At 33.0% G+C, this 27176-nt stretch overlaps 4 protein-coding genes across 5 annotated transcripts; 3 read left to right on the top strand and 1 right to left on the bottom strand.

The window, feature by feature from the left end:
* Positions 1-8098: 8098 nt before the first annotated feature.
* Positions 8099-9265, bottom strand: LOC18604959 (uncharacterized). Its single transcript, XM_018117264.2, has one exon. The coding sequence runs from the start codon at positions 9047-9049 to the stop codon at positions 8243-8245; it is 807 nt and encodes a 268-aa protein (XP_017972753.2). The 5' UTR covers positions 9050-9265; the 3' UTR covers positions 8099-8242.
* Positions 9266-11918: 2653 nt separating this feature from the next.
* On the top strand, positions 11919-18299 carry BUG22 (cilia/flagella-associated protein). 2 transcript variants are annotated; one of them, XM_007037682.3, is made up of 5 exons: positions 11919-12079; positions 12190-12221; positions 12317-12558; positions 17619-17855; positions 17956-18299. In XM_007037682.3, the coding sequence occupies exons 1-5, from the start codon at positions 12027-12029 to the stop codon at positions 17962-17964; spliced, it is 573 nt and encodes a 190-aa protein (XP_007037744.1). In that variant the 5' UTR covers positions 11919-12026; the 3' UTR covers positions 17965-18299. The 2 variants fall into 2 exon arrangements, with proteins under 2 accessions (XP_007037744.1, XP_088661165.1); XM_088805039.1 differs by lacking the exon at positions 17956-18299 and having other exon boundaries at positions 12317-12562; positions 17619-17816.
* A 1369-nt stretch (positions 18300-19668) lies between these two features.
* LOC18604957 (putative disease resistance protein At1g50180) lies at positions 19669-22720 on the top strand. The gene has a single exon (XM_018118055.2). The coding sequence runs from the start codon at positions 19814-19816 to the stop codon at positions 22490-22492; it is 2679 nt and encodes an 892-aa protein (XP_017973544.2). The 5' UTR covers positions 19669-19813; the 3' UTR covers positions 22493-22720.
* A 477-nt stretch (positions 22721-23197) lies between these two features.
* Positions 23198-26882, top strand: CAS (calcium sensing receptor). Its single transcript, XM_007037680.3, has 6 exons — positions 23198-23596; positions 23860-24105; positions 25130-25322; positions 25585-25726; positions 26298-26429; positions 26521-26882. The coding sequence occupies exons 1-6, from the start codon at positions 23342-23344 to the stop codon at positions 26750-26752; spliced, it is 1200 nt and encodes a 399-aa protein (XP_007037742.3). The 5' UTR covers positions 23198-23341; the 3' UTR covers positions 26753-26882.
* Positions 26883-27176: the final 294 nt, after the last annotated feature.

Below are 27176 nucleotides of genomic sequence, written 5' to 3'. Positions count from 1 at the left end.
GTTGTACAATAAAGTTTATGTTTTTCTATCTATTTTAAAGATAAAACAAAAAAAATCATACCCAAATCAATATTTCACAGCCAATATTTGCAGCACATTAACACCGATATCATGTTACCACCACCAATTTTCTATGAACCAAATGTTCTATAAACCAAACGGATTTTATGTTTGGTTGGGAGAATGGAATGATCATTCTTTTTCTATTCTTAATCTTTTTTTAATGTTTTATTCGATTAAAAAGAATGATCATTTTTTGAAATGACTATTCAGGGAAAAGAGGAATAACTAATACCTAGTCCCTTGATATTTAGTGGACAAAAGGTAAGGAATAAAGTAAAAAAATTTAGTGGACAAAAATGTTTTTGAGTAATTTTAAAAATTATCATAATATATAAAATGTAATTTGTTTATTTTTAAAAATTTTTTTCTCACAAAACTTATATTCTTTTGTTATACGTAAATAAGTTTTTATTTTATTATTTTGACTGAGATAAACCATTATATTAACACACATGAATAATTGATAAGTTCGAAAGTATCTAACACTTTTGGCACATGTGATAAAGAATAAGAAAAAAAATTACATGATTCAAGTGACATCTTTTTATTACTAAGAGAAAAATCTTTTTAGGTTCAACTTATAATATAAAAATTGAGTATATAAAAAAATAATAATTTATTTTTAAAAAATGAAAAAAAAATTAGAGGTTTATTTTTTCCCTCCCGCTCCATCCTTTAAATTAAACTTTCAAAAACTTTAAAGAAGTTTTTATGTCCATATTTTTCACTCAAATAAAATTATTAAGTTCCATTTCTACCCTTCATGTTTTTGTTTTTGGAATTCGTGAATCATTGAGCAATTGGTTTTCGCATTAATTGCTTCCAGTCATATTGTTTTTATTATATAATGTTTGAAAAAAATTCTTAAATTATTTAAAAATTTTAAATATATATTTATTTTTTTATTACATTTAATCAAATTTTTATACTTTTACAATTAAATTTTTATAAATTAATTATTTTATATTATTAAAATTTATTAATTAATCAAAATATTATTTAATCAATAAATTAATAAAAATTAATTGATTAAGATTTTCTTTATTTTTTTTCAAAACATTGAATTTAATATACTTGTATTACAAATAGTTTTCTCTGGCAATATGAAACTACATCAATGTTTCTTAATGTATTAGGAAAAGTTAAAAATGAGGTATAAAGAAACATCAATTTCAAGAGAAAATAACATTAGACTCGTATTTTACAAAAGCCTCCTAATTAAGTTTTATATATATATATATAATTTTGATGTATAAAAAGATTATTAATGTATATATTAAGTGGGACCTCTATATTTTTTAAAAATGTATTATCGTATAAATTTATTGAATTATTAATTTATCACATTGGTCTTAAGTCGGGACAGATCAAAAATATTATTTAATTGAGATCATTAATTTATCGAGTATTAATTTATAAAGAGTATGTTGTATTTTAGATCAAATAAACTTTTATGATTAACAGCTGACTAATTGTTATTAATCAAAATATCACTTATCATTTTATATCCACATAACGTTAACATAAAAGGTGAAAATGTTATGTAATTATATTATCATATCACACTAACATTTTACGTCATTATTTATTACAATATGTCAACATATCGTGTCAGCACCATATTATACAAAATGAAAAATAATATTTTGATTAATTTTTGGCTAATCAACTATTAACCATTATGGCTTATTTGATATAAAATAAAAATATAAAAGACTTGATTAAATGTAATTAAAAAATAAAAATTTATTTAAATTTTCTTAAATAATTCATGAGTTTTTTTAGATATTATGTCTCATTGTTTTTACAATTTTTTTGTTACTTTTTTTAGAATTTGTGCATTGATGCTAACTAACAGTAAACAAAAAAAAAAAAAAAAGAAGAAGGGTAAATTTAATCGCTCAAGTGCATTTGTTGTTTTGCTTGGACGAATAGTTGGGATTATTTAAAAAGTATAGACAAATAAAAAAAAATAGATAGAAGGAGTAATGTTTTATTCAAAATTATTGTATATATGAAAATTTTCTATGGTTACAAAATTTAACCCAAAAAAAGATTGATTTTATTTATTTTCCTTTATTAGGGAAACATATGATTAATCATGAATAAAAAATAATAAACTCTATGATAATTACTTAGAGAATTCTAATACTCGAATAATTTTTTATATATATAATATTAAACTACCTAACAAGAGTCCCTTTGCATTTATTTATTGCTTATTTCAAAGTTATTTATGTTGATCAAGCATTAAAATGTGCCATAATAATAATTCTTACTTTATTTCATGTATCGAATCAAATTACAAAATAATTATTATATTATATTTTTATGAATTAATTATTTTATTTCATTTCATAAAGCAAACATGCAATTATTATTTTTCTTGACTCGGGAAAGAAAACCAAGTTTGAAAGTAAAATTTAAGACTTTTTAAACGAATAATTATTTATGAGTCCGAGTTCATTGACCATTTTAGGTAAAATTTTTACTTTATGAATTTTTATTGGTCACTTTTCCGTAAGAAATTTATGGCTACACTAGCATTTAGAAAACAGCAAATGTAGGTTCTGGACCTTTTTCCCTCCAAATCTTAACTCTTTCAATTCTATTCTTGGTTATGGGAATGTGAGATTAAAGTGTACATGGTTCACAGGAAGAAATAAAGTGAAAATAAAATAATTATTTTGTAATAATAGAATAAAAAATAAATAATTATTATGTAATTTGATTTATGAGAATGGAATAGGATAATAATTACTATTATAAATTATTTTAATATTTGATTGACAGAAATAGTTTTAAAAATAATTAAGGAATAAGTGATAAATGATAAAAATATTATTTACTATAATAGTTATTTTTAAATTAAAATATTTATTAAATTATTGATAAATTATTATTTAAATGTTAATATGATTATTTATTTTAATTTACAAAATATTAATAATTTATATTTCATTTAAAATATTAAAATATAAAAAACATATAATTAAGATTTTAATTTAATTTTTAAATTTAAAATATTAACTATTTATAATTTATAATTATTTTGTCAATTAGTGCAACAATGAATAATTAAATACTTAAATTAATAATGCCCTGCAGCATCACGTGGGCACAACAGCTTGTTGAAATCTACAAATTTCTTCCTTGGGTCTCAATTCCTTTGACAAGCTCTCAAAATTTTCAGCATTTTACATTTGATTGTAACATAGGTCTTTTCCTTATCTTCCAAACAATACCCTCTTCTATGTTCTCCTTATTTGGTGTTAGCATTATAAAATTTGGATAAACTCATTCATAACTGACTTCTCTTATATTTTCTACACAGAGGTCAAATCCATAAATTGTAGTTCTAAAAATGTAATCTCCAGTTGTTGAAATGCCATATATTAAGATTTTAAATTTATATATTAATACCATTATACTTTAATTTATAATAAAAATGTTACATACCTATATCTTAAAGTTTTTTTGTATTTCTACAAGCATCATTGTGTTATTATTATGCAATGGGCATCTCATGTCAATTACTTTAAATATGTGGTGAGCACAAAACGAATTATCTTTTTACTTTTTTAATTTATAATTGAAATTGAATTTTTTTTATTTTAAACTCATTTTATTTTTTTTATACGTTAAATTTATTTTAATTTAATGAGAGAAGGAGAAAGGTTTTGAAATAATTAGGGAATTTATTTAGTATTTTCGCAACTGTGATTTTATTAAAAAAATTTTATGAAAAGTTTCCTTTTGTGGAAGATAACATCCAGCCATTTTCCTCTGCGCCGTATGCCAGGACAAATGACAGGAACCAAACACGTGTACAACTTTGACTCGGTACGAGAAAGAAGAAAAGAAAAACGAGATTAAAGTTTTCAGGGAAAAGAAGAAAGGGCAAACCTATTTTGTTCTTTATAAAAAGAAGAGCAACCCATAATAAGACACGTCATTATCCAAATTTGTTAGTATTATTGCTTTTTAAGTGGTCCCTCCCTTGAAGCCCTTCCCTCATTCGCCCACCGCACTCCAATGATTAAAGTCACTACCAACAGGGTTAAAACCGTCAATTTACGAAAAACTCTCCCCTTGTTAACTGAAAAAAATACTAATAAAAGAAAAAAAAAATTCCCAAAAGGAAAAAAAAGGGAAAAAGTCACTGTTCGTCTGTCACTTAGGAGAGAAAAAGAAAATCAAATTAAAAAAAAAAAGGGAAATTAAAGAGAGCGAGAGAGAAGCGTGCGGCAACGGCGACACTGCATTTAGATTTTTTCCTGGTTCAATTCTTTTTTTTTTCTTTTTCATCCTTGAATTCTACTTTTATAGATTTGTATATACACAATACATTGGAAGGTTTTTGTTTTGGTTGAATTTGTACAGATCTGTGGAATTCGACGTTTGTTTTTTTATTTTTTATGTGAGAAGTGAAAGATTTAGTGTGACTACTGGGAAATAAAAAGGAAAAAGGGTTAACGACACTGGAGGCAGCGGTTCATCGATCTCTTCCTGGGAATTTTGTTGTGAGAATAACACAAATACATGAATCGATCGATAAACCTCTGCATCCAGAGCCTTACCTCTCTCTTTAATTTCTTCTTTCTTTTATGTAATATATATATTTTTAAAGCAAAAGCAACAATTTTTTTTTAAATTAATGAGAGTTATTTATAATTTCTCTGCTCGTTGGTTGCTGAGAAATTTTAAACAAAATTATAAATCATAATATAAGAAGAAAGAATCACTATCTGGGTCATTTTTATTTTTCTATTATTTTGTAGTATGAATTACCTTAAAATGTCTTTTTTTTTTTTGTTTTTTAAAAAAATTTTATTAACAAATAATGGCCTAATGTTAGGTGGTTGCAGTGAAGCCAAAAGGAACTTCCTTATCGTTTCCCGGTTGTGGAGCCAACCGGGCTACTGATCAAAGCTGTTTTATTACTATTTTTTTTTTACTTTTACTAATTATGATTGATGTTTTTATTTATGTGTACTGTGTAGTAGGAAGTAAATGAATGGTGAATGAGCTCCTTGACAAATGAATGTATTGCCAAAATTTGGTGTGAGATTTTGAAATGCATTCAATGCCTTTCGATTTGCTTGCTAAGTGGTAATTTGTTTCTGAAATTTGTGTTGATTATGTTATTTTTAAGATTGCATCTGAAATATTATACTTTTTTTTCCCAATCGTTTATGCTACGATTCTTCTTATGGAAATTATTTGGATAATGTTCTTGATCTTCTTTCAATTATAATTTATTTGTTTAAATAAATTCCGGATTATATTGTTTTCATATGTGATAAATCTAGAGTTAAAAACATTGTGCATGGATGCATGTTTACTCTTGATATTTTAGTGCTTTGTTAGTCATTATGTTGAGCAAGGTTGAACCATTTTGAGAGCTAGACATTGTTTTCTTTCTGCTTGAATTTGTACCAGTAATGAGTAATCCATAATGCTTTTTGGCATGTTATTTATTGTTAAGGTTCTTAAGAAAGATAGAGAGAAATGGAGCTTCCTTTAAATGTTTTGTCATTTATGTTATTTTGAATATGAATGGAAAGCATGCTGTGTCGATTTGTTTGATTGTTCATTTTAGTTGCATTCATCAAGGAATTTTTTGGATTAGCAATGTTTAGATCATTAGTTGGTGTGGGCAATTCTGGAAGCTCATAATGTTGTAAAGATTCTGTTGATGACTGAAATTGGTATGACATGAGATGAGATTCTGCCTATGGTCTCAACGCCGGTAAGGCCCCCATGTACTTCGGTCTCGGTTACAGATGATGGTTGAAGATTCACCATTTTAACTGAAGAAAGTAGAAGGGATAGTGTACCCTTTTTTGTATATGTATATTTTTGTTCTGCAGTTGTGTGGGACTTTACATGGTAGTAAATAGGAATTAAGTGCGGCCATTTATGTGTCATTTTCTCTGAGCAGGTAGAGGTAGTTAAAAGTTTCTTTCTTTGTAAAAAAAGTTATCCTTTGAAATGAAGTTTCCAAGTGGGGGGACAAACCGTCGTCATTGCTGCATGAAAGTGAGGGATAATTACGGTTTCACAGGTAGCAAGTTGTGAAAGAATCTGCTATTTTCATGTGAACAAACGGAATCTGGTATCAAATCCCATCAACCAAAAGCTTTAGTGGAAATAAAATCAAGTTAAATTCTCTCTTTAGTCTTCTAGTGACTAGGGGTTCCAACAAAAAAGGTTGGGTTATGGGAGCATAAATATGAGCTCCAAAAGAGAAGGAAAGAATCCAGGGGGAGCATAAGCAAGCTGAGGATATTCTGTTGTTTTGTATCCTATTCTTTGTTGTTAGGTTGAAAATTGTTGCACCTATTGTACTCGATGTTTGCTTGTCATTCTAATGGAATTTTCTCTTTTCAGGTTTAGTAAACTGAATTTTCTTTCAGCTTCGTGATTCCTTTGTTACTACGCTGTAGTCTCTCTTTTTTGTTTGTTCTGGTTGTGGGGCAAGGTGATGGGATTTTGACTCCTCTCGGGGTGCCATCTGTCTAAGCTTGAGTTTGGGACTTTGGTTCGACCAATTTGGGCCAGAATGGCCCTTGGTCCGCAAGTGTCGTTTTTCTCTTTTTATTTTGGGTTTAAACCTAACACATAAAGGCCTAGATGGTAAACATGTTAGGTACGAACTTACCCATATAAGATGTGAGGCAGATTTAGAACAACATTGGCTCCAAAACAAAGGCTGCAGAAAACTCGTATGCTGGTTTTAAGAAAAATGGTGTCCCCTGGATCAAAACTCAGCTGACAGAGAACGTGATGGCAGGGAAGCTGGCGAATGGCGGCTTCAATGTCGTGACTTGATTAGGTACCTCCAATGAAAATGATTTCATTTGCCTGACTGTTGCAACCATGGTACCTATAGCTCCCCTAAACCTATCAATGGTAGCTTCCATTTATTTTAATTTCCAGTCAAAATAAAATAAAATAAAGACGGGATGGCGTGATTAGAAATCCAAATCACCGCCAATGGCAATAGCAATGAATCACCAGCTGATCTTTCAAAGGAATATGCAAGACCAGCACTTGATACTATTTTATATATAATAACCAACACCTTAATATAAATGACGACAAAAGATTTTGTACATTGCCCAACATTACAATAATTTAGGAATGATTTCTTACATCATACGTCATTCATGTTTGTACTTTATTGTAATATTTATTTATTTATTTTGTTTCTTTCTTGCTTGGAAAAAAAAATCAAAGTGTCTGTCTGTAAAGTAGTACCATGGCTCGACCTTTTATGAGAGTATCATTGTTTCAAGTGTGCTGCCCTTGTTCAAATGAATGAAGAAATCTCTAGACTATTAGGAAATGTTAATATTAAGACCATACCAAAGAAAAAAAAAAGAGGAAATGATTTGTAGATTGAATTATGTAGTAGGCATGACATTTACATGATATATATATATATATATATATATATATATATATATATATATATATAGCTATATAACAGTTATTTGGTATTAAAATATTGTTGTAATTCAGCAACAAGTAGCATGGGAAGCAACCGGCTCTCTTTCTACATGTTCAATTATACCACTGATAAGTCTTGAAAGCAGCCAACATAAAGGTTTATATAATTTCCTCCAAGCATTCTTAAGCATGCATATGTCAGATTCAAACGAGAGCTCAGATACATATATAAGCTTGGAATATAAGAATTTCGTTGCCAGAACAAACTCCATTAATTTTGTGTGCTAAATCATAGACAAGATAACAAGAATTGATCAAGAATATGTGATGATTAAGTAGAGCCCAGAACTAGAAATCAAACACTAATGGAAATGGGTCAAGTCATAATAAAATTTACAACATCAAAAAGTAGTCTTTGTTTACGCAAAGCCAATCCTCAACTGATCATCTGCAGACAGTACTGATTCAAGCTATTGTAAGAGCATCTTGATTCTTGACAAATTTATCTCTTCTCCTCATTGATGTAATTAATTTTCTTATTTAAAAAGGAAAAAGCATAAACTTTTTCCCTTAGAAGTACTAATCAAACATGAATATGTATTGAATAATTGAACAGCATCAATTTACAACATGACATGTCTTCATACGCACAGAGCTAATAGTAAACTGATTTGCATGAAAAAGAACCAAAAAAAAGAAAAACGAAGACCTGCGATTTGAGTTATTAGGCATCTTGACAATTTTTTCCCTCTCCTCCTCCTTGATCTAGAGAAGCACAAAAGGAAGGAGCTACAACAACAGAAGAATAAACCTTAGAACTGCCAAGTGAGAGCTGGGAAAGATTGTTATTACTACCCTCATCCTGATCTGGAGTCGGAGAACAAAATATAGTTTCCTCAACAAGCGGATCAAAATCGACAGGGTCGACTTTGTTTCCTATGTTTTGATTTTGCCAAGGAACAGTACCAATGGATTTGAGAAATGTTGACCTTGCATGGTTCTTCGTGATTGTTAGCTGAAGAAGTTGATAAAGCCTTGGATTCTTTCCTAGTAGATTGCAGTTCTCTTCATAGGTATTCATTACCCCATGATACTGAAAGTTGGTCTTTGCATTCCTTCCTCGCAAAAGCCTTGCTGCGCTATCATAAGCCAAGGCAGCCTCTTCTGCTCTATCAAAAGTCCCTAGCCATAGCCTTAGCTTCTGTGAAGAGTCCTTGATCTCAGCCACCCATCTACCTGACGGCCTTTGTCTCACTCCAAGGTATCTCCTCCCAGTATTGTCGTTGTTTCCTCTTTTTGTAAGCTTCTTGCCTCTTTTCTCACTATCTTCATGAAAGTTTTCTGTTTCAAGTGGAATTGAGATATGGTTTTTGCAAGGGCTTTGAGATTGATGAGACGGTATGGTTCTTGAGCTATCCATGCTGTCCATGATAGGAGGAGAAAGGGTTATGGTTGAGCAAAACTGAGGAGGAACTGCTATGATATTGTGGAATAATGGAGACTTAATAGAATGATTTTGGGATACCGTCATGTTGATTGTCTGCTTTGGGTTTGATGTTTGTGATAAAAATAATAATAATAAATAAATAATGAGAAAAAGTATAAGTGCAGCACTAGATTCCTACCATCATAGCTAAATAACAAGCAGCCTCTATTTGAATTAGGTTAGCAAGATGATGGATAGAGAATTAATTTGCTGATAAAGTTCAGTAGAAATAGGCATTCATATATAATTCTGACTGCTACTTGGAGGGATATGAATGAAAGGTATATCAGGCATCATTGAACTTTCTGGATTGTTGGCATCCTTCTGGACTTGTATATTTGGTAGGTTAGATATATAAATCTTACGATTAGGACAAAGATACATTGGAAGGAAACAAATTTAGTAGATCAATACATGGACAAAGATACCCTGAAAAAGAAAATGAGAAAACCAAATTAAGAAGTCCTTGTTCTTATGTGTGAAGTATTATATCCCCCTTATGATTTTCATGAATCATATGGTGCAACAACAATTTGAATAAGTGAAGCTAGATAGGGTAGCGACATATATGTACTGCTCCTGTCTTAGATCAATGCCAGTCTTCTTTCTAAAACTCTTGGACTTTTGTGGCTATTCACTTGGTCGTCAGTTCATGTCTCTTAAATGGAAGATCTTTGATCTTTTAGCTATGAGGAAAGGGTTGAGATGGTTGTCTTGAAGAGACTGACAGATCCCGTAACAAAGCATCTATTTCAAGTTCAAGGAAATCTTCTCTCATGTCAGCTAAATGCACGGGGCCAATTGATTTGATAGGGCAGTTTGTGTGAACTGGTTCCATTGTTAATCACATCAAGTTTATCTTAAATTTCTATCTATCAATGCATGAAATCAGAAGGGTTATAACTGTAATTCTCTGATATCTACCATATGACAAGGATCTGATGTCTCTCTCTCTCTCTCTCTCTCTCTGGAGAATAATATTATTAGTAATTTGAGGATGGCCGACTAAGGTGAGAATTTGAAGTGGAACACTAGAGCTCAAGTAGTTGGCAGAAAACTCCAAAAGGCCAAAGAACTGACATAAGCAGATGTTTTATTGCTTATATAATACCGGATTTAAATCAGATTTTTACCCTAATTAATACCCTTAGTAGCATACATCCAACAACCTACAAACAAAACTCACACCTCAAAAAGTGCCAAACCAAACAGAGCCCCCCCCACGTTTTCTTTCCAACATCAACCCCTTTTCTGTACCTCAAAACTAAAAACTAATGTTTGGTATTTTGTCTGATAATGGGTGTCTTTGCCTTGGTCTTAAAGAACATGCCATATCCTTTGTAGCTCATTTTGCTTTTCAAAAGCTATAACTCTTCTTGTGCACTGCAAATACATCAGAAGGACCTTTTTTAGCTTTCTTGTTGGATTCCTTCTCAACTTATTCTATTTTTACCTTTCACTCCTTTTAATTTCTTTTCTTTTTTTCTACTCTTTACTGCCATTTTCAGGTATAGATGATATACATATATGAAGGGTCATTTAGTTTTTCCTTGTTGGATTGTTCAGCCTTAGGGAGATCTTCTACTCTCCAAACCATGGGTTCATTTGTTGTTTTGTGCAGGTACAGATTAAAACACATGGGAAGAACCTCTACATATAATGTTTACTTTAATTCACCAACATTATAGTATTTTATTTATGTAAAGTTTATGATGGTGAAATGCATCTGGTTGAGATGGCTCCTAAGTCTTGCTCGGAAAGTTAATATGAAGAAGATGCTATAAAAAGGAAATTATACTGTTTTAAGTAATATAAAACTTACTTTTGTATATAATGCTTTTCCAGTTTTGGGGGAGACCATGAATTAGGACAGTTTTTGGAAGGTGGGCTCAGAGAAGTTGATCTCAAAGCCCAACAAGTCCACACTTTACATCACCTAATAAAAAACAATCCGTCCCTATCATTCTACAAAAAAAATCTATATAATATCTAAAAAACTTTTAAATTATTTTTAAAATTTTTAATTTTTTTATTATGTTCAATCAAATCTTTACAATTCTATTTTCAATCAAAAACTTTTTTATGAATAATAGTTAATTAATTATTATTAATCAAATTATCACTTATTATTATATGTCACGTAATGTTATTGTGATATATTGACATATTATAATTAATAATAATTTAACATGTTAATGTGACATGATGTTATAACCATGCGATATTTTCACTTTCGACATCAACGTCACATCTGTACCATATAATCATAAAATGACAAATAGCAATTCGAATAATATCAATTAGTAAATTGTTAGTTATAATGTTTATTTAATTCAAAATAAAAATAAAAAAATTAATAAAAAATAAAAATTTATTTCAAAATTTGTCAATAATTTATGAATATTTTTAAACATCTTTGTAAAAGAGAAGATTTACTCTTACAATATAACAAGACATTACATACCAACTATTACTATTAACCAAATACACATGTGGAATACTTATGATGATATAAAGCATATTTGTAGACTTTCACTTTGTCAATTTAGTATTTTTTTGGATTCATACATGTATCAAATAGATATCCATAACAAGATGTCTCTCTCGTTTAATTATTTAAATTTAAATTGAGTAATTATGGATGAATTATTTTATTATGCTTTAATTTTAAATATATAAATATATATTTTTTCCATTTTTAATTTATTTATCCTTTTTGAACATCTCAAAATTATATGTATTTTTTTTATTTTAATGTTAAATATATTAAAGTGTCAAAATTTTTATATCCTTAGAAAAGAATACAAATAGTTTTTATTTCTAACAAATAAGTCCTTTGCACTATTTCCGTGGAATGTTAATTAAATATATATGTCTACATAAGCACTCAATTCTTTAAGCAAATTAGTACAAGTATTTGGTCATTGACGTGGACCGTTTAATCTGTAGGGCTTTTGATATCGGAGAAAAACCTTTACTTCCTTCTCTAAAGGCCCTTTTTCCTACGGCGAAACCTTGGAAGATGTTCAAAAACACCTTTCAATCTGGGTTTCTCTCCATTTTATACAGCCTCGGGTACGTTTTATTAATTTCTCTTTCTTTTTGCTTATATTTTACCCCTTTTTTTGGCTCCGTTGGTATTATTATGTATTCAACTTTGTTTTTTTTTTGGGATTTTTGTACAGGAGCAAACCTCTGCAAATTTGGGATAAAGAAGGTCAGTAAAATTATAGAACAAGCCTTTTAAATTGAATGGTTTATAGGTTTAGCTAAATTGTTAGCTCTATTTTGTTGTTGGGAATTGTTTTGCAGTTGTAAATGGGCATGTAAAACGACCACATGATGAAGATATTCAATCGAATGTGTTGGAAATAATTGGATCAAATGTTCAATCAACGTACATCACTTGCCCTGTTGACCCTGCTGCAACGCTTGGCATTAAGCTTCCCTTCTTGGTTATGATTGTCAAGAACTTGAAGAAATATTTCACTTTTGAGATTCAAATTCTCGATGATAAGAATGTCCGACGTCGTTTTCGTGCTTCTAACTTCCAAGTATGTAAGTCTGCTAATTTTTCTAATATATGTATTCTTTGGTTATGGAGGATTTAAATGTATTTTAGATTTGTGGATAAGAGAAAATGCTATCTGGTGCAACACTTTTGTCTAAGCTATTTGTCTCAGTTGATGTGGTAATTATATATTGGTCTAACGCTAATGTTATAGTCATGAGTTTAAGGAGCCGCCCATGAGTTAGTAGACTTCATTATTGAAATTTATCTAATAATTATATGCCCGTCTTTGGGAGTGCAAATAGTTGGGATAATTTGGTGGGCAAGTAGCATTAGTCTGTAGATTATGTTGTTTTTCTATCAATACGTGCCCTAGTTTTAGCGGTTGATATGCATTTGGTGATAAAAAGATAGTTGGGTGTGTAGATCCTACTCAATATATTACTCATTTTCTTGACATGTATATGGCTTGGATAATTTTCGTGTTTAGATCCCATTAATGTTTTTCCTATTTGTATCAATTATATGAGATCAATATGTGGCCTCTTTTCCTATTTGTATCAATTATATGAGATCAATATGTGGCCTCTTTCTATCAATATGAATTTGGTTAGGAAACACAGGATGATTAACGAAGTTTGCTGTTTCGAAGCCATCAGTACGTGCTCTCTTTCTATCATTCTGACAGGCATGTATGGTGTTGGGATGGAAAGAAGTTTGGTGTTGATGTTCTGTTGATTAATGCCCTTTTACTTCTTGTTGAGTTGGAAATTGTCATTCTGTTCTTTTCATCTGGGGTAGTCTCCTATTTTTCTTTTATTTTAATGGCTGGAAAAAGCTCTCAGGGCCAGCCACCCTGTAAAAGTTTTATTAATTCCAATTAACGGGTACATAAGGGAGGGGACATATACCTTACCTCCAGAAGTATACTAAAGAGTGAAGAATACTTAGAGGAATTACTTTTTCCTTTTACATGTTGAAAATGAATACTTGAAAATTAGGAGAATTAAGCAAGAAATAAATCAGGAGTACTACTCCCATACACATTATTAAATCTAACATAAGGTAGATTTAATCTATCAAGTCTAAGAATACCCCGCAATTCACCTTTTGCACTGTAACACCTTGTACCCTCGTTTAGAAGTCAATAAAGCCCTATTGATGAGACGAAGAGTCACTTGACGTAAATTTAAGTATCAAAGAGTAGTGACGGGTGAAAAGAATATTTTAGAATAAAATAATATTAAAATATTAATATTTTAGTTATTACTGACATTAGTCAGAAAGGAGGGTTATATGACTAATCTAAGTGGGGGAGAAGAAGTAAGGAAGGATTTTGAAGAAAAACGATATTAGTGAGGCTCACGTGTCTTTATTAAATAAAGTTAGTGTGGGTAAGAATATATTTAAATATTATGGTGATACTGTAGTGAAGTATAAATTTTATTTTTTGTTTGTACACGTGTAAGGGAAGGGAAATAGATAGGAATTGGAGGTTAAGAAATATTGGAAGGAACCAATTGTAAAGGATGAAAGTTTGGAGGATCACACGGTAAATAAAGAAAAGTTTGAGGATTTATGTGTAAATTTTAATATTTGAAGTTAAATGGGAATTTACTAAGCAAGGAAGGTTAGATTATGTGAAATATGAGATATACATGTGAAATTTATTATTACATGTAAACTATAGTGTGCAAAAAGGAAAAGTTAGTGAGGGACATGTGAGACCGCACCATGTGAAGTAAAAGAAAGAATAAGACCAAAATTTATTTGCATGTAATGTGATTGGTGCATTGGTGGTCAAATGAAGAAAGAAGAAAGTGAGTTGCATGTGATTAAAATGGGTCAAAGAATGACTAAATAAAATATGAAATAAATGTAGTGCATGGAATAAAAAAATCAAAGAAAAAGAATGGCAATGCAAGGTGACGGGTGGAAAATGGGTAAAGTCTTTTTGTTTTGGAATTTTATCATATAAAATACAAGAAAAAGATATAAAAAAGCCATTAAGTCTTGGGCAATCCGCCCATGCAAAGAAAGTGAAGAGAAAAGAAAAGAAATCAAAGAAAAAGAATAGTCAAGAAAAGTGACAGGTCAAAGGTTCAAAAGTTTTTTGACTTGCAATTTTAACCACATGAAAGGAATAAGGAAATTGACAAAATAATCAATCTTTGACAAGCTGCCCATGAGAGAAGAAAAGGAAGAAAATTGAGTGGTGAGGCATTTGGGAGAATTCACCCACACCAAGAACGGCAAACATTTTTGCCATGAGAAAATCGCACCTTGGAAAGAAAAAAAGATAAAATCGGCGAGGAAGCAAGGAGAAAGGAATAAAGGAAAAAAGGAAAAAGGGAGGAAAGAAAGAAAGGAGAAAGGAAGAAGAAAGGAAGAAAGGAAAAAGAAAGGAGTAAGAAGAAAACGTTAAGGAAGGTAAGTAGAATTTTGATTTTTAGTTGTGATTTCTTTAGAAAATGAGTTAGTAATTGTCTGAAAATGTTTGTGGCGGCAAAAGAAAACTGTGCATGTTGGTGAATCACAAGGAATGTGAGATTTTGTTACCAAAGAGCTTCAGATTTCTTGGTTTTGGATCAAATTGAATTATTGAGAAAAGGTAAGACAATTGTGGCTTGATCCTTGATTGTTTATGCTAAATGATTGTGAGTGGATTCTCCCAAATGCCTCACCACTCAATTTTTTTTTTCTCTCATTAGCGGCTTGTTAAAGATTGGTTATTTTGACAATTTGCTTATTTTTGTCATGTGGTTAAAATTGCAAATCAAAAAGTTTTTGAACCTTTCACCCACCACCTTTCTTAACTGTTCTTTTTTCTTGATTTCTTTTCTTCTCTTTACTTTCTTTGCATGAGCGGATTGCCCAAGACTTAATGGCTTTTTGACATCTTTTTCTTGTATTTTATATGATAAAATTTCAAAGCAAAAAGGCTTTATCACCTTTCCACCCGTCACCTTGCATTGCCATTCTTTTTCCTTGATTTCTTTATTCCATGCATTACATTTACTTCATATTTTATTTAGTCATTCTTTGACCTATTCAAATTATATGCAACTCACCATCTTCTTTCTTCATTTGACCACCAATCACATTACATGTAAATAAATTTTAGTTTTATTCCTTCTTTTACTTCACATGGTGAGAGTCTCATATGTCCCTTACTAACTTTTTCTTTTTGCATACCATAGTTTACATGTAATAATAAATTTCACATGTATATCTCATATTCCACATAATTTAACCTTCCTTGGTTAGTGAATTTCTATTTAACTTCAAATATTAAAATTTACACATAAGTTTTTAAATTTTTTTTTATTTATTGTGTAACCCTCCAACCTTTCATCTTTTATAATTGGATTCTTCTAACATTTCTTAAACTAAAATTTTCTTATATTTTTTTCCCTTACACGTGTACAAATAAAATATAAAGTTTACACTTTATTGCGGTATCACCATAATATTTAAATATATACTTACCCACGTTAGTTTTATTTAATAAAGACATGCGGGCCCCACTAACGTTGTTCTTTTTCAAAATCTTTACTTAGTTCTTCTCCCCCAATTAGATTAGTCATATTACCCTCCTTTTTGACTAATGTCAATAATAAATAAAATATTAATATTTTAATATTATTTTATTCATAAAATATTATTTTATTTTAAAATATTTTTTTCATCAGTCACCGTTCTTTGGTATTTAAATTTACGTCAAGTGACCCTTCGTTTCATCGATAGGGTTTGATTGACTTTTAAACGAGGGTACGGGGTGTTACATGCATTGTTGAATATTTGCAAGCCTTGATGAAGATAACCTCTATTTGATAAGAAGTTTGCAGCTTGGTTACCCTCTTGGCGAATATGAGAAATTCTAAAGGAGAAGTTTTTTAAACAAGACCAGCTAACGTGTATCTAATTTCATGTGAACCGTAGTCCTCCTTTACTATGAAATTCACAATCACCTTAGCATCCATTTCCATCCATAACTGATGCATATTATAATCTCTACATGAGCGCAGACCCCTTGGAAGTGCTAGGAGCTCAGTTTAGATTGAATTTAGAGGACCAAAGTTTTCTGAAAAACCAAATACAAGGTTACCTGCATTATCTCGCACAACTCCTCCTCCTGCTGCCCTTTGAGCATTATCCTTGCTGCTGCCATCGACATTCAATTTGAGTTCATTGAGTGCAGGTTTCAACCATCTAATAATCTGAGGGTGTTTTGGTGCTTTTATTGGGAAAGAGAGTTTCTGCAATTTGGCTAATTGAACATCACCCTTTCACTTCCATTTTTGCATTAAGTTTCCTTGATGCAATTGTGTTAATATCTTCATTGTTCTCCATATGATCCCATGAGGGTTCATACCAAGGTTTTCATGTTTTGCACCATTCCTTTCAACCCGCAAAAACCAGCATATGAAGATAGGCATCAAAACCCGAATATGGCCCTTCTTAATGTAATCACCATAATAACTCCATGCCGTTACTACCTGCAAAATATTATGGGGTTGAACAATATGAATTTGGAACAAATGGGAAAAGAAATGCCAAACCTCTTTAGCCTTCGGACATTGCCACATAATATGAAAGAGTGATTCCTTTGAGTTGCGCCCTTGGCATTTGGATGCCAATTGGAACCCTTTAGTTTTAAGCTGCATATCATCTGGTATCCATCCATGAATAACTCTACAGCCAACTCAAATAAAATCCTCAATTGGTCTTTTATGACGAACTATATGCCAAGCACTCTTGGTAGAGAATGGGCCATTAGACACTATGATAATGAAGGATGGATGGACGCTATTAACGTACTAATATAAGACAGCTGTTTTTTTCTCTTTCCCTGCCATAGAGTGTAAATTTCATGATAACTTAATAGGTCTTTGGTTAGCATAGTATTGACTGGTAATCATCATTGTTGGTGCTGCTCATGTATTATAAGGTTGGTGGGTGTAGCTACCCTTTTGGAGCTTAATCTCTGAAAAATCTGCTTCCTTATTAAGTACTGAAGCTGTTGTTTTGTTGAATTGAAAAGTAGATATTGCGGATTGTTGTTTTACTTAGATGTTTTCTCAACATTATTTGAATTTCTAGGCTGTCACTCGAGTAAAGCCATACATTTGTACTATGCCGCTGAGATTGGATGAGGGTTGGAATCAAATTCAATTGAATCTGGCTGATTATACCCGGAGGGCCTATGGCACCAACTATGTTGAGACTCTGCGAGTTCAGGTCCATGCAAATTGCCGCGTTCGGAGGATATATTTCTCTGATCGCTTGTACTCTGAAGAGGAACTCCCACCAGAATTTAAACTGTATCTTCCAATGCAGGTAAGAATGATTTGTAATTTCACCAACTTCAAAGTCAAGGCTTATATGTGTGTTATGGTATCTTTAATACTCATGCATATCCCTTTTTTGGCTATTGCAGAAGGCTTGAAAATTTTCATTGGAGCACTCTGAAGCCCTAATTTCCAATTTTCTGTGCTTCGAGATTTAATAACTTGTTACCATCCTATATTATTCATCCAGTTTAATCTTGTGTGTATGGTTGTTATAATAGCAATAGAATTAACCAATTCTTGTCAATGGTGTTACGAAACGGAATTTAAGTAGGTTTTTATATTGAGGAAAGTGTTAGCCTTTGCACTTCATAATTGTGGATCTTTACTTTAACTATGTCAACTGAGGGTTGGAAATTGGTACTTAAAGTTCTTATAAGTGCATTGGCATCTCAAATGCAATATGAAATGTTAGTTTTGTTGAAACTCAAAATGCAGTTTGGATTCAAATTAGAGCACAAAAGCACTTTATTTTAGCCTTCTTATTTGATTCCTGGTGAACTTATTCACACAAATGTTTGGATATTTCATTAATTCCCTGGCATTCTGCGTGGTTATTTTTCGTGTAAAGATGAATTTTTAGTGATAGTGAAAGCATTTATTTGAAATGCATGCACAAGTCTTGCTGGAAATTAATATGAAAAAAAAAATTATAAACTGTACATTGAGGCTTCTTTTGAGTGTTATGTGCAGTGATGTATCTTTCTTGGTGCGTGAACTATGAATTAGGACAAACCCATTTTTGAAGCTTGGTATTTTTAGGCTTCAATCCAGACAAGTCTAGATTTGCGTCATGAGAATCTAATTAGCAGGTTCATCTACATTGTAAAAGGGGATCTGCTGTATAAAATTTTCTGACCTAAAACACTTAGTCAGAGCTGTTAGTTGTTGAAGTTGATCTTCCTCCTGACTCTTCTACTAGACTCTGCTATATCTAATTCATAAAAAAACACACTTGTCAACAGATTTCTAGATTTATTGGGGAACAAGGCATAGTTGGAAAAACTTGCATAAGATGGTAGCTATCCATTTTCACATAGATTCTTGTTCAAACTTCCATTTTATTTCAGTATGTCTCTCAGGTCATTATCTCCACTTTCAGCTTACTTGTTTACGATGTTATTCTGATAAACTATGCCTGTATTCAATGCCTATGATCACTATGATCTAATTTGAGTCTCTTTATTTAACACAAACTATATACTATCTGCATATTTCTACAACGATAATTGACTGGATTGATCAACAAATTCTGCCACAACATATGCATAATCTTTCCTCATGTGGGAGCTTACATGTCGGTATGGTGTTGTCACCAGACTTTCCGTTCACACAACAAAAATTTCCAGTCAAGAATGATGGCTCTAATCCGTAGGGACTGTAGATATGATAAAACAAAAAAAAATTCAAGTGAAGGAATAACAGAAAGCAGTTATGACTTAATGATCCACTTTGCCTTTATGACTATTCAGCAGATATGATCTTTGCCTTCTTATTTCTTAATCAAGTTGACGTATAGAAATGATAAAATAAATAATGTTGAAGGAGCTGAAAGTTTTATGTTAGTATCACTAGCCTATGGCCCGTGTGTTGCACAAGGGCCTCTTTCTATTTATTTATTTTTCTCTTTCTACTTTTTTTTTTTCTTTTTTCTCTTTTTTCTTATGCCCTCCACGTGGTTAGAGGAGAAATTGTAGATCTGTTGTTATGTGTATTAAAACCATTGGTTGTGGACTTGTGGTGTTAAATATTTGTAATAATATATTTAATATATAGACTTTAAACTTAAAATTTCTGGTGTTGGGTGATTGATCAAATAATTCTGGTCAACTTTGAAACATAGTGCCTCCCTGAAACATTTGATAAGCTCTTAATCTATAGTCCTCTGCTTCCTTCTGCCAAGTAACCGAGCAGGCTGAGAAACCCTGGAACGAAGAAGAACAACAAATGGCTGAACACATTGTTTCCTTAGTCATTGAAAACATTGCTAGTCAAATGGTGGATGAAGCTGTTTCCTTGGCAAGAGTACGGGACCAAGTTGAATGGATTCAGGGAGAATTAAGGATAATGTTATGCTTTCTTAAGGATGCAGATGCAAAACAAGATGGTGATGAGCGAGTTAGAAACTGGGTGGCAGACATACGAGAAGTTGCTTATGATGCAGCAGATGTCATCGATAGCTACATCCTCAAAATGATGCGGCAGAAAGAGAAAGCGCCAATCAGGCTCTTCAACAGGTACCCTTTTTTCTTGAATGAACTGGTTGCACGTTATAAGCTTAGCAAGCAAATAAGCAGGATCAAGCTGAAAATTCATGATATTAGCAATGGTAGGTCAACTTATGGAATTGAAAATATTGGTAAAAGGGTAGAAGGGACTAGTTTTGCAGTCAACTCTCTTCGGGAAAGGAGACGATCATACCCTCACTCTTCTGAAGAGGAAACTGTTGGTACAGACGAGGACATAAAGATTCTAGAAGATCAGCTAATGAATGGGGAATTAAGGCTCTCTATTATTTCAATCATTGGCATGGCTGGTCTAGGTAAGACCACTCTTGCTAAGAAAATTTATGGTAGTAGCAATATCAACAAGTATTTTGATTGTTGTGCTTGGATTTATGTCTCTCAAGAATACAAAGCTGGAGACATATTGAGAGATTTGTGTAGGAGGGTTATGGGGCTTGGAAAGGCGGAATTAGAAAGGATGCACAGAGAGGAAATGGAAGAAGAGTTGTCAAGTTTTCTGGAGCAAAGAAGATTTATTGTAGTTTTTGATGATATATGGAATAAAGAAGCTTGGGATGATTTAAAACCAGTCTTTCCAGATACCAAGAATGGAAGTAGAATAATTTTCACTACTAGATTCAGAGATGTTGCTTTGCATGCTGATCCACGAAGCCGACCACATGAACTGTGCCTTCTTAGTGATGAAGATAGCTGGAAATTGTTGTCCAAGAAGATATGCCTGGAATGGAATGCCATGACAAGTTTACCTGCTTGGACTGAGGAGCTAGGAAAACAAATTGTGAAGAAATGCAGGGGATTACCTCTTGCAATTGTAGTTCTAGGAGGTCAGTTGTCAAGAAGAGAAGCAACCTATGAAGAATGGCTCAAAGTTCTGCAAAGTGCACATTGGCAGCTACTTCAAGATCCAACACATTGCATAGATATTTTAGCACTAAGTTATCATGATTTACCTTACTACTTGAAACCTTGTTTTCTTTATTTTGGTCTCTTCCCTGAAGATTTTGAGATTTCTGTTAGAAGTTTGAATCTGTTATGGGTGGCAGAAGGATTTGTGCAGCCTAGAGGCCAAGAACCATTGGAAGATGTAGCTGAGGATTACTTGGAAGAATTAGTGGGGAGGAGCATGGTTCAAATTGCTGCAAAGAAATTTAATGGAAGGATTAAAGCAATTCGCATACATGATCTTTTGAGAGAACTGGCCATAAAGAAAGCTAAGGAAGATCGATTTTTTGATATCATCCATGGAGATGTCAAGGATTGCTTTCTAACAAGGCCTCGTAGGCTCTCTACAAGCTCTGGGATCACTCCTAAAGCTAGAGATAGTTCAAGAATCCGTTCTTTGTTGGTTTTTGATCAGAATGAACCAATATTGAAGGACTTGAAAAAATTTAAACTCTTGCGAGTTCTTGGTTTGGAAAGTGTTCACATTGGTCTACTTGACTCTGATGTTGGGAACCTCATTCATTTGAGATACCTGGGCTTGGAAGGAACTTGGTTGAAGCGGCTTCCTTCATCAATATGCAGGCTTTTGAACTTGCAAACACTGGATTTAAGATCAACACTGGTTGATCCAATTCCTGTTTCTGTTTGGAAGCTACCGGAATTGAGACATTTGTTCTTCAATAAGATCAGAGAGATGGTAGTGAAGCCACCTAAGGATGTTTGTCTATTTAGTCTCCAAACATTGCAGGGCCTCTGTATTGGACAAACTAGTTCTGTCGAGCTAGGCTTGGACAAATTAACCACCTTAAGACACTTGAGCTTAGTAGGACATTTTACTCTGCAAGAAGAAGCTTTTAGGAGATGGATTTTCAACTCCAAAGGGCTCCAAAGCTTGAAGCTAGATGCAAGAACTAGAAGGGAGGACGTCACAATGGTTACCATTCCAGGATCTATGGACTTTTCAAGTCACATCCGTCTCAACAAATTATATTTGGGAGGGCTCATGCACAAGTTGTTTGACGTCCAAGATTTTCCACCAAACCTTACTGAACTAACATTACATGGTTCTTTCTTGATGGAAGACCCCATGGTAACGCTGGAGAAGCTACCAAGTTTGAGAGTTTTAAAATTAAAGCACTCTGCATATGTGGGAAAGCGAATGGTATGCTCTAGTGGGGGGTTCCCTCAACTCCAATTCTTGAAGTTGTCTTTCCTTTACTCAGTGGGGGCATGGAGGATAGAGGAAGGCGCAATGGCCAATCTCAAGGAGTTACACATTGTTGAGTGTAAGCTATTGAGGATTGTTCCAAGAGGATTATGGCCAGTGACTACTCTCAGCAATTTGAAACTAGGCTACCTGCCACATGATTTTGAGATGAGGGCTCGGGATCGCAAGGGAGAGAATTGGTACAGAATTGAACATGTGCTTCCAGTGTAAGAAGACGGTTTCTCCAAAAATGGCTACAGCTTCAGCTTTCCAAGGCTATTCTCTTCTTAGTCACTATCATTATCATTGTTTTCCTTTTTCTTCTAAATTTCTTTGAAAACATTGTAAGAATGATGACAGTTGGTATGTATAGAGAACATAAACCAACTAGAAAACACTCTTCAAAGACACAAAATCCATTCTATTTTCAAAGAACATTTCTCCTTTTGTGGCAATAAACCAATGAAGGTGATTCAGATGATGATGATCAACAAAAAACTTAAAAATGTGACAAAGAAATGACCATTTTTCGTAGCACTGCCAACTTTCTTCAATTTTCATTTTGTTCTTTGCCTAAGCGAGATGCAATTTTCTTCCATCTCAATCTGGTTAATCTTATTCTGTCCTTCCCAAAATTTGAATCCAAAATTTTCACCATGTGAACCTGGAACCCCTATGGCAAATATCCAACAGCAACAAGCATTAACCAATCTACAACAAGCCCTGGGTTCAATCTCTTATGCCAAAAAATTCTAAAAATGTATAATAAAGCAGTCAAAGTGCATGCCATGCCATGCCATGTTGGAGAGGCTCTGGTGGCTCCAGTGAAATCTTTGCAATGTCACGTAGGATATGATGGGGCCCAACGACATAGCCGCATTTATTGGCCACCATCTTCCCCTCAGTTCTCATTTCTCAACCTTCTATTTCTCATCACACAATCCTCGATCAGACAACTCATGAACCAGACATTCAACTGCCTGTCTGCCTCAGCCTCACACAGAAACAACCAAAGATAGACCAACACACAAGTACCTGCGTCTCTGTCTTTCTCTCACATTCACTGGTGGCAAAGAGAAAATGGCAGTGCAGATGACAGTCCGAGTTTCAGCCACTGCAAGACTTTCTCTTCCTCCTCTTTCTTCTTCCCCTTCTTCTCCTTCACCATCGGGAGCGTCATCGACAAGCAAAGTTTCTTTGAAACCCCAATTTAAACCCATCTCTCTGTCACTGCCAACATCAACAGCTATCTCTCTATTGGCTCTATTTTCACCTCCCCATGAGGCCAAAGCTGTCAGCCTTAGCAAAGAACAGATAGTCTCATCTCTCACTGAAGTAAGAAGTCAAAGTAGATTGCATTTATTTTTAGACATTAAATTAGAATTCTTGAAATGAAAACAGGTGTTTCCCACTCTTATATAGATAAGCAAAAGTTGTTTCCCTTTTTTCCCCCATAATTCAGTTTATACCCATTTCTTAAATAACTGTCAAAAGCATAGTGCTGCTGCCAAAATCGTAATCAAGCAATAATGAAGTTGTCTTATTCAGTAGTCATAAGTAACATCCATTTTTGTTCAAAATTTGCTTCTTCTTTACAGGTGGAGAAAACATTGAATCAGGTTCAAGAAGCAGGTTCAACTGCCTTTGATACTGTACAGCAATTTCTTGATATTGTAGGGAAAGCATTGAAGCCAGCCATAGATGCAGGGATGCCTATTGCACAAAAAGCTGGAGAAGAGGCATTGAAGGCTGCTTCTCCAGCAATATCTGAGGCTTCGAAGAAAGCCCAAGAAGTAATTCAAAGCACCGGCCTTGATACTGAGCCAGTTCTCAGTGCTGCTAAGGTTCACCTCTAACTCCTCATTCAATTGCATATCAAAAGTAAAAAGGAGTCGAAAAAGAGGAGAATGAAAATTTTCTTCCGTTCCATGATATTCAGATTTTCAACTTCATTTGTTTTATAAAATGAGCCCTGTTTTTCATTGTTGAAAGTAAAACTGCATTTTGATTTAGGTGGAAGAGTTGAATGTAATGCTTAATTTCGTTACCCAGCTGTGGACACCCACCATGCCATTGGATTAAATGTTGTTTTTGGAGTTCGTTAGAATGCTAATCACGCACTGAAATGTTAAATTAGAAATTTGTTTTGGTTTTCCAATTGCAGTGTTTCCATTGAATTCGAAATTAAGTTAGTGAGGATTTTATCACTCTTCACCTTCCCTTGAGCATGACTTGAATCGGGCTGGAAACCGATCTGAAATTTGGATAAGCATACTGGGCTTTGTATAGGATTTGGAAGAAGATTTATTTAAGGAATACTATAGTTAAAAGTGGTTTAGGATGCTGTCCCGTTCAAAGAAGATTTTGCTAAATGTGCTTGTGAAATGGTGTAAGGACCTACCCATGTCATTATCCTTGGCTGTGCATGTGATAAATATGGAGGGTTGGAGCCCAGTAAACTGTTTTTGGAAAATTTTTTCAATCTTTTATTCGTGGCAGACTGATAATAATGAAAAACTTGTGTTTCAATCGTGCAATTTTTTATGTAGAATTTAAGTGAGCTTGTTGTTGCATTCAGAAGCACTGCTGATATCTTTAATGTGCATGAAACTATGACATTTGCTTATTTAGATCTCATCTGAATTTCAAGTTGTTAGTCCAATGGTGCCCACATAATGCATAAGCAAATTCTAGCTAAAATGCTGAGTCATTCACAGGCTTGATTTTCTGGAATCTGTAAATGTACTATGTTCTTGTAATGCAAGACAGGTTGCTAAAGTATTTTCTTTGATCATATCTGTTTATTTGTAGTGCTGGGTTTACTTAAAGATAGTGTCTGTAAAAGTCATGCAATGATTTTGGTTGCAGACAGTGGCTGATGCTGCAAAACAAACTACAAAGGTTATTGATGCAGCCAAGCCTTTAGCTTCTTCAACTTTTGAAACCATCACATCCTCCGACCCCATAACAATTGTAGGAACTGCTGGAGCATTATTTGTTGCATACCTCCTCTTTCCTCCCATCTGGTCTGCCATCTCGTATGGTCTTCGTGGTTACAAAGGTGATTGTTGCTGTTTTCTGATATAAATTAGCTTCAAAGCATGAATTCTTTTTGCAGAGTACTTCAAAGAAGACAGAGAAAGAAGAAAAAAGATTATAGGTTTCTCTATATGTAAACTAAATTTTGCTTAAAATCTGGGAAAATAACAGAATTCTGGTTCTGTGGCATGAATTTCTTCAAATTTTAGCCTCTTTTGGTATGTTTCATGGGAACTTAATGTTATAGAATGCAGCTGACATGTTGCCTCTCTGTTGTTCCTTAGGTGATCTTACTCCTGCTCAAGCCCTTGATTTAATATCTATGCAAAATTACATTATGATTGATATTCGATCAGACAAGGACAAGGACAGGGCTGGTGTTCCTCGCCTCCCCTCTAGTGCTAAAAAGAGGATGTTTGCAATCCCGTAAGTAAATATTTGGCTTCGATGAGTATATTTAGTTTTGTGGTAAATTGACAGTAAAGAACTAAAAAACCATAGTGCAGTAGTGCTTTTCTACTAAATTCTACGATTTTATCATGTCTTGCTTCTCTGTTTCTCACCAACTCATCAGTTATTCTGACTGGTTGCTTAACTGGTAATTGAATGCTGAAGCAGAGATCCAATGTGGCTAATTGGATAAATAGCACTTCTGCAGCTTAGAAGAAAAGTTTTCTTAAACTTTCTTTTCTTTAAAGCATTATGATAAAATAAAAGAGCACAGTCAAAATTGTTGGCCTGACCCTTAAAATGTTTGAAAATATGTGGTGTGAAACTAAGCTGAAAATGCTTTTGAGAAGGAAATATTTTGGTAATAAAATGTATTAAATTCTATGGTTCTATTTGATCACAGCAGACATCTGCTGCCTAATATTTGTCAGTAAACACTCAGAATTGTACCCACACTGAGCTATTGTGTCATTTGTCCTCTTTGCTTGCGGTCCTATTACCATCTAAAGCTGCATTTGCTTATTCATAACTGCTTCCGTATATTTAGTTTGGAAGAGTTGCCAAGCAAATTAAGAGGACTAGTGAGAAATGCAAAGAAAGTGGAAGCTGAGATTGCAGCCTTGAAGATTGCTCATCTCAAGAAAGTGAACAAAGGTTCAAACATCGTCATCTTGGACTCGTGAGTTCTTATTCCCTTCCTATCTCATTGTGCCAATGCATTAAAAAATCTGGTATTGCAATTAACCTTTTTCGAATCTTTGAATGTTCAGCTACTGTGATTCAGCAAAAATAACTGCGAGAACATTAAAAAGTCTGGGATTTAACAACTGCTGTGTGGTAGCTGATGGGTTTTCGGGAAGCAGAGGTTGGCTACAGAGTTCACTAGGAACAGATACGTACAACTTCTCTTTGGTGGAGGTTGTGTCACCATCCCGGGTTATCCCTTCAGCTGTCAAACGTATTGGTACAGCCAGCACAAAGTTCCTTCCTGGCGCAGAATAATCATTTTTTGCCTTGTCAAAAAAGTAGAAAAGAAATGCTTGAATGTGCATTCTTTGCTTTAGATCAGAGATCTCTCTTTGGAATAATCTCTTGTAATTCTTTCATTAATGTTACATCTTCTTTCTTCTCATTTTTCATCTATTGCCCCAATGAAAAAAATACTAATTATTTTTTCTCTGAAACACATTGGAGAAACTCCAAAGCATGATATAAAGGAGTAAAGAGATCTGGAACGTATACAGATTTTAATTAATCCTACACGATTTTGGACTCAAACGCTTGAAATTATAGATTTAATGTTTCTTGAGATTTTGAGAAAACAAACAAAAACAACAATTAAGGAAGAGTAATTTTGGATTTAATCTTATCATGTTTCGTTAAATGTGTTAAACTTAGTTAATACCTTTAAAATATTTAATTAATC

This window comes from Theobroma cacao, chromosome 3, assembly GCF_053813885.1.
Source record: "Theobroma cacao isolate CCN51 chromosome 3, ASM5381388v1, whole genome shotgun sequence".
Lineage (NCBI taxonomy): Eukaryota > Viridiplantae > Streptophyta > Magnoliopsida > Malvales > Malvaceae > Theobroma > Theobroma cacao.
This window is presented reverse-complemented; position numbering and strand designations above follow the sequence as displayed.

Bases quoted from the DNA above. Each gene is read 5' to 3' on its own strand.
- LOC18604957 (XM_018118055.2), top strand. From the start codon at position 19,814: ATGGCTGAACACATTGTTTCCTTAGTCATTGAAAACATTGCTAGTCAA.
- LOC18604959 (XM_018117264.2), bottom strand. From the start codon at position 9,049: ATGACGGTATCCCAAAATCATTCTATTAAGTCTCCATTATTCCACAAT.
- BUG22 (XM_007037682.3), top strand. From the start codon at position 12,027: ATGTTCAAAAACACCTTTCAATCTGGGTTTCTCTCCATTTTATACAGC. The intron at 12,080-12,189 runs GTACGTTTTATT...ATTTTTGTACAG, and splicing joins TCCATTTTATACAGCCTCGG to GAGCAAACCTCTGCAAATTT. The intron at 12,222-12,316 runs GTCAGTAAAATT...ATTGTTTTGCAG, and splicing joins GCAAATTTGGGATAAAGAAG to TTGTAAATGGGCATGTAAAA.
- CAS (XM_007037680.3), top strand. From the start codon at position 23,342: ATGGCAGTGCAGATGACAGTCCGAGTTTCAGCCACTGCAAGACTTTCT. The intron at 23,597-23,859 runs GTAAGAAGTCAA...TCTTCTTTACAG, and splicing joins TAGTCTCATCTCTCACTGAA to GTGGAGAAAACATTGAATCA. The intron at 25,323-25,584 runs GTGATTGTTGCT...GTTGTTCCTTAG, and splicing joins TGGTCTTCGTGGTTACAAAG to GTGATCTTACTCCTGCTCAA.